The 17,044-nt window shown below is 41.0% G+C and overlaps 1 protein-coding gene across 1 annotated transcript; it reads right to left on the reverse strand.

The window, feature by feature from the left end:
• Positions 1-1,379: 1,379 nt before the first annotated feature.
• Positions 1,380-2,390, reverse strand: LOC110102803 (uncharacterized mitochondrial protein AtMg00810-like). The gene has a single exon (XM_020831286.1). The coding sequence runs from the start codon at positions 2,388-2,390 to the stop codon at positions 1,380-1,382; it is 1,011 nt and encodes a 336-aa protein (XP_020686945.1).
• Between the last annotated feature and the right edge of the window lie 14,654 nt (positions 2,391-17,044).

A 17,044-nucleotide genomic window follows, 5' to 3' on the forward strand; every position in this document is an offset into this window, starting at 1 on the left:
AAGTTGAGGGAGAAGTATATCCTTTTAATGGTGAAGATAAGGGCCGAGAAGAAATTCCAATCCACGGGTTCTTGCCTAGAGAAATTATCTGGAGCAGTTAGGAGAAGAGGGGGACGGCAGGATAACAGGGAATTTAATGTATTTGAATTTCCAAAATCAGTGAATTGATTTGGGAAATGAAATAGGAAACAAGGCTGAGGAAATTCGGCTATGGTTAGGAGTTTGAAAATATTTTCAAAGGTAGTAATAGAGAATAGGAAATAAATTTCAATCCCAAATTCAAGCGGAAGGAAGGAAAGCGATATGGGTGTCTATGGGGGGGCAATTAATGAGAGGAATTAGGGGTTTCTTAATTGGGTTTAGTAAAGAGGAAAGTTTTTAGTTAAACCTAATTCAAATTTAAAATTCAAATGGATTTAATTTAGGAACATTCCTAAATTAGATGTGGTATTTTAGGAAAGATTTTAAATTTCAAATAGACAATTTTGAATTTAAAATTTTGTCCAAAATTACTCAATCCCAATTAGGCAATGGACTTGATTGGAGAAGAGGGAGTGGGATGAACCAGCGGTGGGATTACTGGAGCCGGCAGGTTGCGGACTCAGGTGGGGTGGCTGGCGGGTGTAGGGAGGATTTTATGGAGTTTATTGTAGAGGAGGAGGAGGGGAATGTGGGTGGGGCGTTTGTAGAAAGAAGACGAATGAGGGGAGGTGACGATGGAGAAACAAAATACAAAGAGAAAACCACGAACCCAGCTGTCTCCAATGTTGGTGGGTATTGTGCAAAACTTCTTCCTCTCCTAGGAAACTCTCTCCATTAGAACTCTCAAGCTCTCAATGCTCATACAAGAAGAAATTTTAATAAGCAAATATTCATTAACTTCAAAAGAAATTAAGGAGGGCTATATAAAGCCTCATACAAAGGACTCAAAACAAAAGACACAAATGCCCCTTGGGCTTACATACGACATCCCTTCATAAGAGGGTACAACGGGAAAAACCAAATGACACCTAAGCAAATAAGAAAATACATGAATAATAAAATACTACAAATGACTCTGAAATATAAAGACTCGATCGTGGCCGTAGATCGGCGGCCACGTCTCTGATAAACCTTCCACGATCTGATGTCCCATTGATAAAATACCTGCAAAGATTAGTAAAGAAGAGAAACTTGAAGAAGAAGAAGAGAATGTGCTGGAGAAGCTGTGTTTCCTCAATCTCTCGGCCATGTACAGTAAGTGAGTTTTATAGAGGAGGAGGAGACAGGTTGTTGGAATATCAGAGAGGTGTTGGAGGTCTGAGTCAGACCAGTGGCGACAGAGGTCGTGTGAAGCGCTGCAGTCGATGTGATGAACCGCAGGAGGTATATGGAATACCTTAACATCCCCCCGCAAGCTGATCATCTGATCTACAGATGGTCAGTTTGGTCCGTAGTTCGGAGAATCGCTTGCCGGTAATGGGTTTCGTAAGTATGTCCGCCGGTTGATCGGCGGAATTGATGTGAGCAACCTCTATCGCTTTGCGGTTAATATGATCACTGATAAAATGGTGATCTATTTCGATGTGTTTGGTCCTCGCATGAAATATGGGGTTTCTAGACAAGGCGATGGCGGAGATGTTATCGCAGAAAATCATCGTTGGAGCTGGCTGCGAGGCGTGGAAATCATGAAGAAGCTGACGGAGCCAGATCACGTCGGAGGTAGCTGCCGCTAGAGCTCTGTACTCCGCCTCTGTTGACGATTTGGCGACAGTTGACTGCTTTTTAACGCTCCAGGAGATGAGGTTGGGACCGAGATACGAGCAGAACCCTGTAATTGACTTACGATCATCGATGTTTGATGCCCAGTCTGCATCGGAATAGGTTGTGAGCGTTAGAGGCCCGGTGGTGATCGGCAGGCCATAATCGTGCGTGCCTCTGATGTACCGTAAAAGACGTTTGAGTCTCTTGAAGTCGGATGTTGTGGGACAGTGCATGTGCTGACATATGACGCTGGTAGCGAAGGCGATATCCGGCCGAGTTATGGTAAGATATTGAAGGGAGCCTGCTATTTGTCTGTAGAATGTGGGATCTTCATGGGTTTCCGCTGCTGTCTCTGTTTTGGACTCCTTTGGGGAGATCGGTGTGTTGACCGGTTTGGAGGAGTCTAGACCCGCTGAGTGCAGAATGTCTCTGGCATAATGGGACTGAGTGAGAAAGAGACCTGTTGATGTGGGCTGAATTTGAATGCTGAGGAACTGACTGACTGTATCCATTTGTTTGAGGGAAAAGGTTTGTCGGAGGCGAGAGAGTAGGTGCTGGAGGGTTGGTGGATGGTTGTCGGTTAGGAGCAGGTCATCAACATAGGCAAGCAAGTAGAGGTGAATGTCCTGTTTGCTGTAGTCAAGCATGGACGAATCAGCTTTGCTGAATTGGAAACCAAATGTGAGGAGGAACGACGTCAATTTGTGGAACCATTGACGCGAGCTTGTTTAAGTCCGTAGATGGCCTTCTTAAGTTTGCATACGTGAGCGGGATGCTTGGGATCAATGAAGCCGGGGGGTTGTTTCATGTATACATCCTCTTGGAGGTCTCCATGAAGAAAGGCATTGTTGATGTCCAGCTGATGAATGGGCCAGCCACGATGAAGAGAGATGATGAGCAGCACCCGAAAAGTGGGCATCTTGGCCACGGGGCTGAAGGTCTGCTGATAGTTGATCCCTTTCTGTTGGGTGAAACCTTAAGCAACCAGTCTGGCTTTATAGCGGGCGATACTGCCATCGGGATTGTGCTTTTTCTTGTAAGTCCACCAGCAGCCAAGTATAGGTGTGTTCGGTGGTGGAGAGGTAAGGCTCCATGTACCCTATTTTTGGAGCGCCATGAACTCAGCCGACATCGCTTGTCTCCAGTGGGATAGTTTGACGGCCTCATTGTAGTTGGACAGAGTAGGACTCGCATCTGTAACAGCAAGTAGATCGAGAAATTTTTGTTGTTTAAGATGACCGGTTTTTAGGAGAGTTTGCATGGGATGTTTGTGAGCGGGAGGAGGTAAATTTGAAATTTGTGTGGGGGTGGGAATGGTAGTGGATGGTATGGGAGAGAGATTGGGTGTGGGTTGTTCGGGGTTATTCGTTGAGGGGGAAATTGAGGGTGTTGGTGGAGTGGGAGATTGAATGGAGGTTGGTATTAGGAGGAGAGGAGGAGTATAGATGGTATCGGATGTTGTAGAGTTGGTGGGAGGTGTCTTAGCGGGAAAGTGATGTTCATCGAACATAACGTGCCGGGAAATGTAGAGTTTTTGACTGTGTGGGTCGTAACAACGGTAACCTTTGTGCGAGCTGGAATATCCTAGGAAGATACAGTGAGTGGAACGGGGTTCAAGTTTGTGGGATGTCTGCGGTTTTAACCAGGGAAAGCAGGAGCAGCCGAATACTCTGAGATGAGTGTAAGAGGGAGGGATGCCGTGTAGTAGTTGGAAAGGAATTTGGTTATTTAGCGAGGTGGTGGGTAGACGATTAATGAGGTAATTTGAAGTTTGAACCGCTTCAGCCCAGTAGGTGGCAGGAAGGGAGGCAGCGTGAAGGAGCGTTCGGGTTGTTTCGAGGAGGTGACGGTGTTTCCTCTCGGAGACACCGTTTTGCTCCGGTGTGTATGGACAGCTGAACTCATGGTGTATGCCTTGATTGCTTAGGAAGGTTTGAAAGTCATGACTGGTGTATTCCCCACCTGCATCGGATCTTAAAGTTTTAATTGATGTATTGAATTGAGTTTGGATGAGTTTATTGAATTGTTGAAACTTAATGGCTGATTCATTTTTTGTGTGCATTAAATAGAGCCAGCAGAATCTTGTGTGGTCGTCGATGAAGACAATGTAATATCGAAAACCAGAGATAGAAGGAACAGGGGAGGGACCCCAAACGTATGTGTGTATTAAGGTAAAAGGGGTAGTTACATGAGCTGCCTGTTTTGTAAAAGGCAGTTTGTGGCATTTCGCCAACTTATAAGAAAGACAAGTAAAATCTAAAAACTTAGAGCTAATGCTAGGAAGAAGCTTGGATAGGCTGGTCATCGAACGAAGATGGGGATGACCCAATCGAGAACGCCACAGTAATGTGTTGGTCGCCGTGGTGGATAGAGCGCGAATGGAGGAGGAGCGAGGGAGGCGGATGGGATAGATGCCGTCTTGATTACGACCATGGAGCAGAGTGGTGTTGTCCTGGAGGTCCTTTATAGTGAATCCGTTGGAATCAAAGAGAATAGAGCACTTGTTATACTTGGTTAGTTTGGAGATAGAGAGCAGATTATAAGCTAGAGAGGGAACATGAAGTAGATTTGTGAGTTTGAGCTTACGGTTAGGATCGGGTAGGGGAAGTATGCCGGCGCCGGTGTGGTGAATGGGGAGGGATGAGCCACTTGCTGTAGAGATGGAGTCTTGTCCGTGATATGGGGAGAAGAGCTGCAGGTTGGCGATGTCCGGTGTCAAGTGCGTGGAGGCGCCTGAGTCGAGCACCCAATTAGTAGACGTTGTAGATGGCGTTTGAGTGACGAGAGCTCGGTTGGTGGTGGGAGATGGAGTATAACTGGAGTTGTATCTGTGCCAGCAGGCCGAGGCAATGTGTCCAGTTTTTCCACAGATCTGGCAGACAGGTCTTTCTGTGCTTCGGGGTGTTGTAGATGAGTTCTTGGTGGTGATGTTGTTGGTACTGAAGATAGTTCCCCTGCCACGATTTCCTCTGTAGTTGGAGTTGCGTCCTCTTCCTCTGGAGGCTTATAATGCCTGCGGCTCCGGTGAGGAGGCGGGATCTTGCTGAAGTTCATTTTGCAGGTTGATTTCTTCACTGCAAAGCAGTGAATAGAGAGATTCAAGAGTGATGGGTAGAGGGGAGGTCCGAATAGAGGCTTTGAATGGGTTGTATGAGGCTGGTAAGCCTTTAAGTGTATAGAGGATAATATCCTCAGTTTCAATGTGGCTGCCGGCAGCAGCTATGTTGTCTACCAATGCTTTGATTTTGGATAGATATTGAGAGATGGATTGATCTCTCATTTGTACATTGTGTAGTTCGTTCTTCAGCTGAATGACTCTTGACCTGCTTGTAGGTTGAAGACGCAGCTCCAATGCCGTCCAGATCTCGTGTGAAGTTTGAAGCTGTAGGATGTAGGGAAGTACAGAGAGAGATATTGTGGAGAAAAGTGCTGAGACAAGATTCCTGTCTACAAGTTTCCAGAGTTTATGATCAGCATTGCCGGAGTTAGAGGATTCAGTTGGACAGGGTAATGAACCGGTAAGGTATTCTTCAAAGCCGTTGGCGGCAAATGCCTGGTAGATCTGTAACCTCCAGATAGGATAGTTGTCTATGGTAAGCTGCGTGTGTATGAGCAGCTTGAGGTTCGTCATCAGAAACTTCAGAGGTGGAGGAATGACGACGGCTGCCATTGATGAAGACAGAGAAGGCGTCGTCTACGACTGTGTGGAGGAATCTTGTTCCGTCATCGTGCTGAGAGAGTCCATGCTTACTGCTCTGATACCATGATAAAATACCTGCAAAGATTAGTAAAGCAGAGAAACTTGAAGAAGAAGAAGAAGAAGAGAATGTGCTAGAGAAGCTGTGTTTCCTCAATCTCTCGGCCATGTACAGTAAGTGAGTTTTATAGAGGAGGAGGAGACAGGTCGTTGGAATATCAGATAGGTGTTGGAGGTCTGAGTTAGACCAGTGGCGACAAAGGTCGTGTGAAGCGCTGCAATCGGTGTGATGAACCGCAGGAGGTATATGGCATACCTTAACACCCATCACTTTTCCATTATGATAGGATATTGACTAGATTTGACATGCATAGGAAACTATAATTTTTAAGGGCATTTAATTTGTTGAGCTCCTTAAGCTTTTTCATTTCCTGATTTTAGTGCTGCAAAGAAATTTTGAGGAGGAATTATGTGTCTTCTGAAGGTCTCATCAACTGCTTTATTGTTTTCATTACTTGAGTTTGCCATGCCAATTTGTGTCAAACATAAGGGTAATTCATTTGGCATTACTAGATTTTGTCACATTCATTTTCAACTTTCAGTGTTTTGTGATATCTATCCTCAAATAAAATTTTTCTTATTCATGTTGTTAGATACGGTAACTCATTTTTACTTAGAATTGCGTACTGTTTTTGCTCGGAGAAACCTAATATCCTTTTCTGTATGGCTGGCATTCGGTAGGTATATCGAGGTGGAAATCTGTGTTTGGCAGATGGGTGTTTCCTCTTGTGTTATTATTGTTGGGAGAAAATCACACAACAAAATAAACAAGAAAGGAAAATAGCTGAAATGAATATCAAAATTTGATGTGAAAAAAATACTAAACCACACTACACTAAGAAATTCAATGTAAAAATTGGGAGAAATTGTACTTTTCTCACACTCGCTTCATATCTCTATTAGTTCTACACTCAAAATAGATTGATTTTATGAGTTGTTTTTATGAGGGAAAGTGTTTTTGTTGATTCTTGGAATGGATCTTTTACTTCAGGCTGTGAGTATCATTTCAGTAATTTATACATCTCACAGGAGTTGGAGTCTCATGTGACAGTTTTCAATGTTCCAAAGAGGGAGGAAGGTTCGGTAATTCCCGAAGCATAGAAGCATGACCAATAGATAGTTTCTGAAGTGAAGATAAGCTTTCCAAGGAGGAAGGGAGAGACTGCAAGGATTTGAGCCACCTAAATTCCAGCTCAGAAAGAGAATACCTAACTTTCAGAAACCAATGCTCCGCCTCTTTTGGAAATGAAATCAGCTCATTATTCCACGAAATAATTGTAAGCAAATGGCTTAAGTATAAAGACCATACTCATATTGTATTTACGGCTTTACCTTTCTCAGCTTTATATATACTTGTAACCGCAAGATACAATACACAGACAATAATAATATTCATTTCTTTCTCTCTCATTCTCCTCTGCTTTCTTCTTTCCTCTGTTTCTCTTCTTTCTCAAGAACTGCTCACATGGTATCAAGAGCCACAAATGGGTGATCAAGATTCTTCTTCCTCCACAAATGGGTGATCAAGACAATAATAATCAGCTTTTTTAAGGAGGCGATACTTATCAATGGCTCTATTAGCAATTATTAGTGGTCTCCACTTCTTGATTTCTTCCGAGAGAGATCAGATTGGGGCACTCCAGACTTGCAACACTAAGATACTTAAAAATTATAAATTGCCCCAATCTGATCTCTCTCAGAAGAAATCGAGAAATGTAGTTTTGCACCTTTGATTTCCAAACTTTGAGTGTATTGTTGAGTTTGATAGAGAATCTTAAGGGATCGTAGGCGGTAAGCAAAGAAATATGTTGGCACAAGAGCATGCTTGCCTTAGAGGAGCTTGGGGCTCCAAAAATGGAAGATTAAATTGTAGCAAAAGAGAAACCTAACGTCAATCCAAAAGAAGAAAGAGTATAACTTTCTCCTCTCTTGAAAGGCCCACCGGCAGAAAAAAATAATGCATTGAGCATGTCTGCTAGATGGCACTTAGGTATCCAGTAATGGTAGATAAAATTGAGGGGCAGTTGAAACCCCAAAGAAATAAGAAGATTGTATCTTCTACATGGCCAAATTAACCTTTCTAAACCGCTAAAAAAAAAAAAATGCAGTGTTCTCGCCCATTGAGCCGTTAGAAACCACAAAAAATACCAATCACAATCTAACGATGACACATAATGAAGGAGAAATGAGAATACGTGTGCTTCCTGAAGGTTATTAGAGAGGTAGAAAAGACCTGAGAAAGACCGAGATGAGGCAAAAATGTGCAGCATCAGTGGTCCTAAATATATCTAACCAATCTACTAAAAGGTTCGCTTCGTCTGACATTCCATCAGCACCAGCTGGTGTTATCATTAGACTGTTCTCTGAGCCAACCAACCACCTATAGGCCTGTAGAGCCGATGATTTTTAGTAAATTCAGATCTCGAAGGTAAGAGAGATCTTAAAGGACCATCGGCGATCAGAAGAGAAAAACATTGGCCAAAGAACATGCCTGTCTAGAGGTGCTTGGGGGTCCAATAATAGAAAATTATACGAATGTGAGGAGAAACCCTAACCTTAATTCACAAGCAAAAAGAGTGAAACTATCTTCTCTCAAAATGTCCACCGACAGAAAGAAGTGGAAATGTGCTGGCATTGGCCTTCGCTTAGGGCTGAGTGCTCTGATAAGGCAGAAACAACGGGAGACTCTAATCCCATAAGAAGTCTCTTGCTTTTATGATCTCTGGAATCTGCGATATAACCATTTGGTTAAGCGGGCAGCCGTATCATATTAAGATAAATATTCATGAAATGCCTTTCCAATTCTTCACCAATGCACTCTTGAAGAAACATGTTCCAAATTACTTCATTCGAAATAAAATCTACAATCTTACGGTTCTCTAATTGTTCACAAATTCAGGAAAGTCTTCTAAAAAGCCTAGTGAGATACTTTGCAATGGCTCTATTAGCAATTAAGGATGATCAAGGATCCATGCATCTTAGAGGAGAATGATTTTGTTGTTTCCTTACCAATCCTTCCCATTTCATAAAGAAAATTTGATTTATTAACCAACCAACAAAACTACTTGTTAAAAGAAAAAGAAAATCTTGTTGTTGCATCAAAACCAATAAATGTTGACTAATCTGACTAATGTGGAACTTGGTAAATTTAAATTGTTGAATAATTTAAAAATTAGATTGTTCAGGAATACACATTGAATGTTGAGATTACGCATTGAATTTCTGGTGGTAGATCTAGAATCAAAAAAGTTTTTATGATTTTCCAAAAGAAATGAAACAAAAGAGATGGTAAAACTAGGACTGTTATTTTATGAGGTCTAACGAATGCTAGATGCAGAGGCGCATAATAGATCGATATGAATATCATGAGCTATTCTGTAATAAAACCAGTTGTTGCTGATACATCCTTCTTGGTTCTTTATTCTATAACCCGAGCTCAGAGAAGGAAGAGCTAAGAGGAAATAAATGCTACGACAGTATCTTCTAAGAGTTGGATATAAAGTCTCAGCCATTCATCATCACAACCAAATAATTAGAGGTTTCCCTATTAAAATTAACATTCCAATTGTCAAACCCATATTTAACAGAGACCCAAAACTATTGATGAAATCCCATACCATACATGAACAATCGCTTGCCACTTAATTGATGAATGAAAGCCCAATCCACCCGCATACACAGGTCAACAATACCTTTCCACGCAACATAATGCATAACTATTTTGTAATTGTCCTTCTGCCATCAAAAGTGGTGATACAATTTTTCAAAGATATTTAAAACGCCCTTTGGTATAATAGTGTGAGTCACCAAAGGCATTAGAGAAGAAAGGAGTGATGAACTTGAGTAAAGTAGAATATCTAATGAGTGTGGGCTCCGAAAATTCGACTCCGGCCTCCGCCCGCTGCTTTTCTTCTTTTTATTCAGCGAGGGAGTTTTAACCTATAAGTTCCAGGGTAAATTTTGGAAGGCAGATGGGTTTGTAGATAAGACACTACCCAGAGATTTCGCCCTCATTTTGTGAGGACTTTATGATATGAGTTCTGGTTTCCTATAGGCGCAAGCCCCTATAGTTAATTACCCCTCTCGATCACGAGAGAGAACTTTCGATTAAGGCTAGTCGTCAATCAGATACGTAGAGAATACGTGTAATATGGCATATAGTAGCAGCATAGGTATTGAGATTTGAAATGTTTGAAGGTTTGGAATTTGAATGGTTTAAAGATTTGGAATGGACTTTTGGGGAGACACTTGAAAGTATTTGGGAACCCCTCCGGTTGAGATCTACATTCAACACGGCCATCATCGGGGTGTTCGGGGTCATTTCTCTTTTATTGATTTAATCTTGTCGACTCTATTGAATTATCGATGGAGGATCAGATTTCGTATGTTTTATGTCCTTATTAGTGAATTCGTATTGTTATAGGTATTTCGTATGTATTAAAACAAATATATCGGTTACCATCACCGTATACTTATTTGATTGTTCGAACCCTGTCGACTTCTATTGACCCGTATAGAAGGATCGAGTTCGAACTTGAAATCACTTATTGACCCGTGCAGCTTCCATAGACGTTACGTGTGTACCAATAACATGCTCGCTGGGGCCCATGCGGGTGTTTGGGGGCATTTTATAATTGAACCATGTCTACTCCTTTTTATCTTCTTAGGAGGATCGGGTTCAAATTTAGTACCCGCACAGCATCCCTGTACGTCACGTGTGTACCAATAACACGCTCGCTGGGGCCCATACGGGTTCTATGATTGTTTTTACCCCTTTTAGTGTACCTATGTGTATACAAACTATAGTGCACGTGTGGGGGTACTTTGAAAATACTTATAAAAGCCTTCTGTCTGCTTGTATAGAAGTTGCGGATCCGGTGGCATTGCGTTGTAGTTGTGGACGTCTTCTGTCTGTTTGTATGAGTGTTGCAGATCCGGTGGCGTGGCGTTGTAGTTGTGGACGCCTTCTGTCTTCTTGTATGAGTGTTGCAGATCCAGTGGCGTGGCGTAGCAGCTTCTGAATAGAGTTGTTCGCTGCTGCGTACAGGTAGATTGTCGTGCACTACTCGTTGCTTTCTGCAGGTGGATCGTAGTGCACTAACGAATCTCCTGCTTTGTATTTGATGTATATTCATTTGGTATCTTTGCATGTGGACAACATATTGGGCATACTACAGGTCTTCTACAGCATCTTGTAAGAGCTCCTATCTACTACAGTTCTCTTCTGTATTTGCCCTGTATATGACATATTGGGTGTACGACAGTTCTTCTATAACGACTTGTATATACTTTGCACTCATCGTATCTCATATGCTTCTGCTTGTAAACATCATGTGGTATGTATAAGGAGTATTCTACAACCCCTTACATATTTATACTCCATTACGTATCATTTGTCTTTTCTTATAGAGGGCCGATGTGTTCGATTGATGTTGGATAATTGTTGATAATGGAGATATCATAGTGTCTTCGCCACAATAATTGGTAGATACCTTGAATGTGTGAAGGACATGTTGTCTCTGCCGCCATTCTTCATATACTTGACTGTGACATATTGAGCTCATAACGGTGGTTGATTGCAGGCATGTGATTATGTCTTCATCTCATCGTTGATTGTGAATGAATAATATTAAGAATCATGAACTTTCATTATCTCCAATTATCCTTGATCACTTGAGAACATGGTTGAAGTATATTATTTATGTTCATGACATGCCTTATTTTTATTCACTCAATTGCCACTAAAGAGTGAGTTATGCTCAATACTATAAATCCATTATGATGCTTTAAAGTCATCATATTATGAGCTTGTAATCAAGCCATGCATCTAAAATCTTGCGCTTCTTACAAATAAACTACATTCATCACTTCTTTATTCTCAAAAGTGATTTGCAATTTGTATGATGAATTTGATATCTTAATATCTTCATTTCAGTTGCAATGCTCCTTACACTTTAATTGTTGTCATTTGAGATTCTAAAGCTTGCAAATCATTCATGCTTATAAGCCAATTATCTCTTTCACTACACAGATTTTGCATGCATCCATGAGAATCCTTGTTTGTTGTAGGCTCTTGGACCTTATTTGTAGACCCTTGTTCATTCATTGACATTTAGTTAGATGATCAAAATTATCATCTATATTTTGTATGAATTAGGATGAATACGACAATCCAATCATTGCCATTAGCATGAAGGTTATTTTGAAAATCAAATTGCATCATCATTATCATTAAGTGAATGACATTTGCAAAAATCCCTTGGCTTACAAATTTTATATTTATTCATTTATATCTTATTGATGATTGCCATTCATCAATTATGAACTCAACCACTTATATCTATTTATTCCAATTTGAGTGGGGGTTCAATCAAGTCTAATAAAAATTCTTTATGATCGTCCAAATTTTGCTCAAGTTAAGTTCTCATTTCTATTTATTTTTATTAAATTCAAAATTAGTCTTTTTTTTGTCCACAAGTTCAAGTCCAAATTCAAGTCCAAATCCAAGAGCAAGTCCGAGTTTAAGTCTCATCCTGAGTTCAAGTTCAATTCAGGCTTAAGATGAGCCTCTTCCCTTCATTCGAGTCCCCTGTAGTCCTTGCTAGTGCAATTTAATGTCCAAATTGTTCAAGTCATGATTTGAGTTTGAGTTCACTTAAGTCCAAATATAGCATTATGTTCACTCGAAATTTCGGCAGCCTTCCGGCGTCTCCCCCGTTTAGGGGAAAACTACGGAAAACTGGGCCTTTCCCATCACGCTAAGAAAAGCTAGCGTGTATGGTAGATGCCCTCTTTTGAGGACACCACGGCCGTGTATTTTTCGATCCCCCACCACGCTAAAAAAAGCGTGTATGGGTATTTTGAAAATATTTTACAAGAAAAGCAGTTATTTCCATGCAAGCGGGTACTTATGGGTATCCCAGCTTCGCCATACGCATCGCACCGGGTTCCCATCCCATCACGCTAAGAAAAGCGTGTATAGTCGGGGAAATCTATGGCGATACGAACTTCGAAGAAGGAATTTTAGGTGATTATCCGCTTCGTCGCAAGCGTCGGGATGCACATCCTCCCACCACGCTAAGAAAAGCGTGTATAGGTGGTCGTTTTGTCTCGACAAATGTGTTGAAACGGGTTATCGGGGTTTTTAAGGTTTAAGGAGTTATACCTGCGCGGGGTTGTAGATGTCGGTACGAGGAAAGGGAGAGAAGCATAATATCTCTTTTTTCTTCTATGTAATATTTTCTCTCTTTTTCTTTTGCTCTCTTTTTTTCTTACAATCTCTTTTTTTTTTTTAAGAAATTACATATGCATGTGTATCTAAACAAATAAAAACTCATACACACACAAGAATTGATTGAAAGATTTCAAAACCGTGCCATCTGCAATTAAAAATATCTTTAACTGAACATAATCAGAACTTCTACGGCATATCGATAGCATGATTCCTGTACTGATCTTAATCTCTTGTTCATTCTTATGGGACATATCCACTTGCTGGATGAAAAATTGCCTACGTATAAAGAATATGCTCCAATGACTTCCAAACTTGTTCATTTGGAAGAAGGTTACATCAGGTATAGAAGTCAAGGATGCATCTTAATCATTCATTGATGACACTCTTGCAATGGAAGGATTACTACCACTTCCAGAGCTTCCAAAACCCAGATATTCCTTCTCAAAAGAATGGGGCTCATATCCACCTTTCTCAAAGTAATTCTCGGCGTAATTTCTTTTGTGCTGTGGAGGTCTTGGTGATATTCTCTCATTCATGATTTCTGATTTGCTTCTTACCAGAAATTTACCTTGAAGCTGCAACCTTTGAGCAACCCTTGCACGTTTCTAAGCGTCTGGTTGAACCTCCATTTGAGATTAGGACTGGCCGAATCTCCACATGTAGAGCTGCTTCCTTCGCCACTCTAACTTCCCTGCTCCGCTCTTCTTCTCCACTATTTGTCACATTTCCGCCAGCGAGGAAAGTCGAACCAGCAAATCAGTGCATGATGATCTCCATCCAAAAATCATTGCTTGGTTGAAGCAAAAGAAGATTTCCCTGAACTTCAGAACTATTCTCTTTCTCTTTCTCTCCAGCATATAAAGTTCGGTCTCCAGCAAAATTGTTATGTTAGGGACAAAGGAGTGTAGAGAAGAGCTTGGATAGAAAGAAGCTAAGGAGAAGGGAAAGCTGCCACAATTTCCTTTAAGAAGACAACTTTTCACGTGGGAGAAAGGAAAGGGAAGTTGCTGGAGCCTTGAGGTATGCTGGATGGACAGAGCAGATCTTGCTCAAGAGCTTTGATTGGAGGTCTTTTGAAATTGCTGGGAGGAGTAACTTGGTTACAAAAGACGAAAGATTTTGGGTTGGCCTTGACGTGAAGAGCAAGACTCACGAGCTGCTCCCAGGGACGAACGGTGGAGGTATTCAGTTTGATCGGAGGAGTTGCTTGGCCGGGGATTAAGATTCGAGAGGCAGAACTTGAACGAATGAGCTCTCATTCATTTTAGCGAGGCATTGCATTTAACGAGGCAAGCAACGTCCAAGGCTTGTTCACTCAGTGAGATATCAAGGAGGAGACGTCCGAGGATATTACGGGATTTCCGGGATTCAAAGCAGGGATTTTGCACAGGATTCAGAGCAACTAATATGAGGTTTGTATGAAATGGGCTCCTGATGATTTTTTTGTACCTTTGATTTTCTCTTTTCCAATTAACTTTAAAAAGGCAATGGTATTTAATTATGATTTGAGTTCTGTAAACTTGACTTTTCCATTTTGTGTTAAATTTTATTAAACTACAAGTCATGTTCATGATCTGTCATCCTCACTTTAATTCAAGAGAAAAGCCATGCCTTAATCAATCAAAAATCGCTTCCATCTGCTTCTAGTTTTCTCAAAATGCATGCCAATTGCCTCGTTTTGCGTGTTGAATTCATCGGACAAGAAAGTTAAATAAATGGGTAGTTCATTTAGAATATTGACGATGTCCCTGTCGCAACAATACAGTCCGTTTTGCGTTCGGACATCGTTTGGGAGGCGACGAGGCTTAATTCCCTCGAAATGCTCATTGTCTAGATTTGCGTGCAAAACCTTATTTGAACAAATTGGCAGCACATTAATAGTATTGACGGTGTTTTGGACCCAATGACGCAGTCCGTTTCACGATCGAACATCGTCCAAACATCATCGAGGCCTGATCTTTATTGAAATGCATATTGTCGTATTTGAATCATCTCAGAATTTGTGCCACCACCTCAAACAATCTAAATTGATAAAAAAATATATTTTCTTAATGTTGACGACGTTCCGGACACAACGGCGCCATCCTTTTTGCAATCGGACATCATTTCGTCACCGACGAGGTTAATTTCCCTCGTAACACGTGCCTTTGCATCATATTTGAATAACCTTTGAAATTTGCGACATCACATCAAACGATCCAATTTGATCAAATAAAATGTAGACTCTTAATGCCGACGACGTTCCGGATGCAATGGAACTGTCTGTTTGTCGATCGGATGTCGTCCGAGCGTCTTCGAAGCCTCATTTCCGTCATAATGCAAGCATTTATATCATATTTACATTGCCTAGAAATTCACCACCATCTCGGATGATCCAAAATTATTAAATAAAATGTATATCTTAAATGTCGACGACGTTTCAGACATAATGGCTCTGTCCATTTGTCGATCGAATGTCGTCCGAGCGTCTTCGAGGCCTCGTTTCCGTCGTAACGCAGGCCTTTATATCATATTTGAATTTCTTAGAAATTCACCACCATCTTAGACAATCCAAATTTATTAAATAAAATATATATTCTGAATGTCGATGACGTTCTGGACGTAATGACACTGTCTGTTTGTCGATCAGATGTCGTCCAAGCATCTTCGAGGCCTCGTTTCCTCGATATGCGCATCTTTGCATTACATTGGGATTTGTGCTACCAATCTAGATACTCCAAATGGAATAAACAAAATGCAATTTTCACAGGTTGACAACATTCTGGATGCAACGATGAAGTCTTGTTCGTCGATCTGGGATCATTTGATCAGTCTTACACTTTAATTTCGGGTGTTGGTCGTCCTTTTTGGCCGATCTCGTTCGATTCAATTGCGAGGGGCCTTGACCTAGCAGAATTCAATATCCCGATCCCAACGATACCATCCATTTGGCAATCAGAGGTCATTTAATCCCTTAAGTGTTGCATTTTGTCAATGCACACATTGCCTAAATGATCATTTTTGCCTCTTTTCACATGGTTTATATGTAGGGGTCAACAATGAGGTAGCAGCGAGATATCCGGGATCTTGACAGAGTTGGCAATGATACAAGGATCTTGCGGGATTTCTAGTGGGATTTGCAGATTATAGCAGGAATTTGCGGATTTGGGGATTATAACAAAGGTCAAGATAATCAATTGCCTTGAAAATGTTAAGGATGCCGAGGATGCTTGTAGTGTCAAATTATGTAAAATGATGAGGCTCATAGATTTGACCTTATGTTGGAGTTCGAGTCACACTGCTTCAAGGAACACCGATTTAGATGAGAACGTGCTCGACAACCTTCAACCACCAAAATGTCAACGGATTCTGCGCATACAGAGATACATGGGTGTAAGGTCTAAATATGGATGAACAATGTCAATCTACCCTCCAATATAGAGAAAATTGAGGAAAACGAATTTTCAGATTGCATTGAATGGGAAACTCTTCCACCTTTTGGTCAACTTCCCTTTGTCAAGTTTCTAAAACTTTCTGCATGCCGAAAGTAAAATGGCTCGAAAGTAAATTTAATGGGAATGATAAATACCATGCCTTTCCATTGCTAAAGGGGTTATATATTTTGGGATTAGAAGCATTAGAGGATTGGTTTGAGGCAGGAGTAGCTGCTGATGGATGTTTGTTTCCTTGCTTTATTCAACTGGTGCTATTTGCATGCCCAACGTTGAAAGAGTTGCCCTCTTTGCATCCTAAGCTTGAGAGCTTGAGGATATATAAAACTGGGTGGACGACTTTGAATTTTTGTAGCAATGCAAATCCTATTCCCCTTGAGTCATTAGTGGTCTGTGACTGTCCAAACATTACATCTTTTCCTCTGGCTGATGAAATAGCAAGACTTGCAGCACTAAGATGCTTGAAAATTATAAATTGCCCCAATCTGATCTCTCTTGGAAGAAATCGAGAAGTGGAGACCACTAATAATTGCTAATAGAGCCATCGAGAAGTATCACCTCCTTAAAAAAGCTGATTATTGGTGAGGAATTGGAGAGGTATCGCACTTGGCTTTTTAGAAGACTTTTTTGAATTTGTGAACAATTGGAGAGCCATAAGATTATAGATTTTATTTCCAATGAAGTAATTTGGAACAACATGTTTCTTCAAGAGTGCATTGGTGAAGAATTGGAGAGGCATTTCATGAATATTTCCCTTAATATAGTACGGCTGCCCACTTAACCAAACGGTGATATCGTAGATTCCAGAGATCATAAAAGCAAGAGACTTCTTATGGGATTAGAGTCTCCCGTTGTTTCTGTCTTCATCAGAGCACTCAT

The sequence above is a fragment of the Dendrobium catenatum genome, unplaced genomic scaffold, assembly GCF_001605985.2.
Source record: "Dendrobium catenatum unplaced genomic scaffold, ASM160598v2 fragScaff_scaffold_1685, whole genome shotgun sequence".
NCBI lineage: Eukaryota > Viridiplantae > Streptophyta > Magnoliopsida > Asparagales > Orchidaceae > Dendrobium > Dendrobium catenatum.

Bases quoted from the DNA above. Each gene is read 5' to 3' on its own strand.
- LOC110102803 (XM_020831286.1), bottom strand. From the start codon at position 2,390: ATGCTTGACTACAGCAAACAGGACATTCACCTCTACTTGCTTGCCTAT.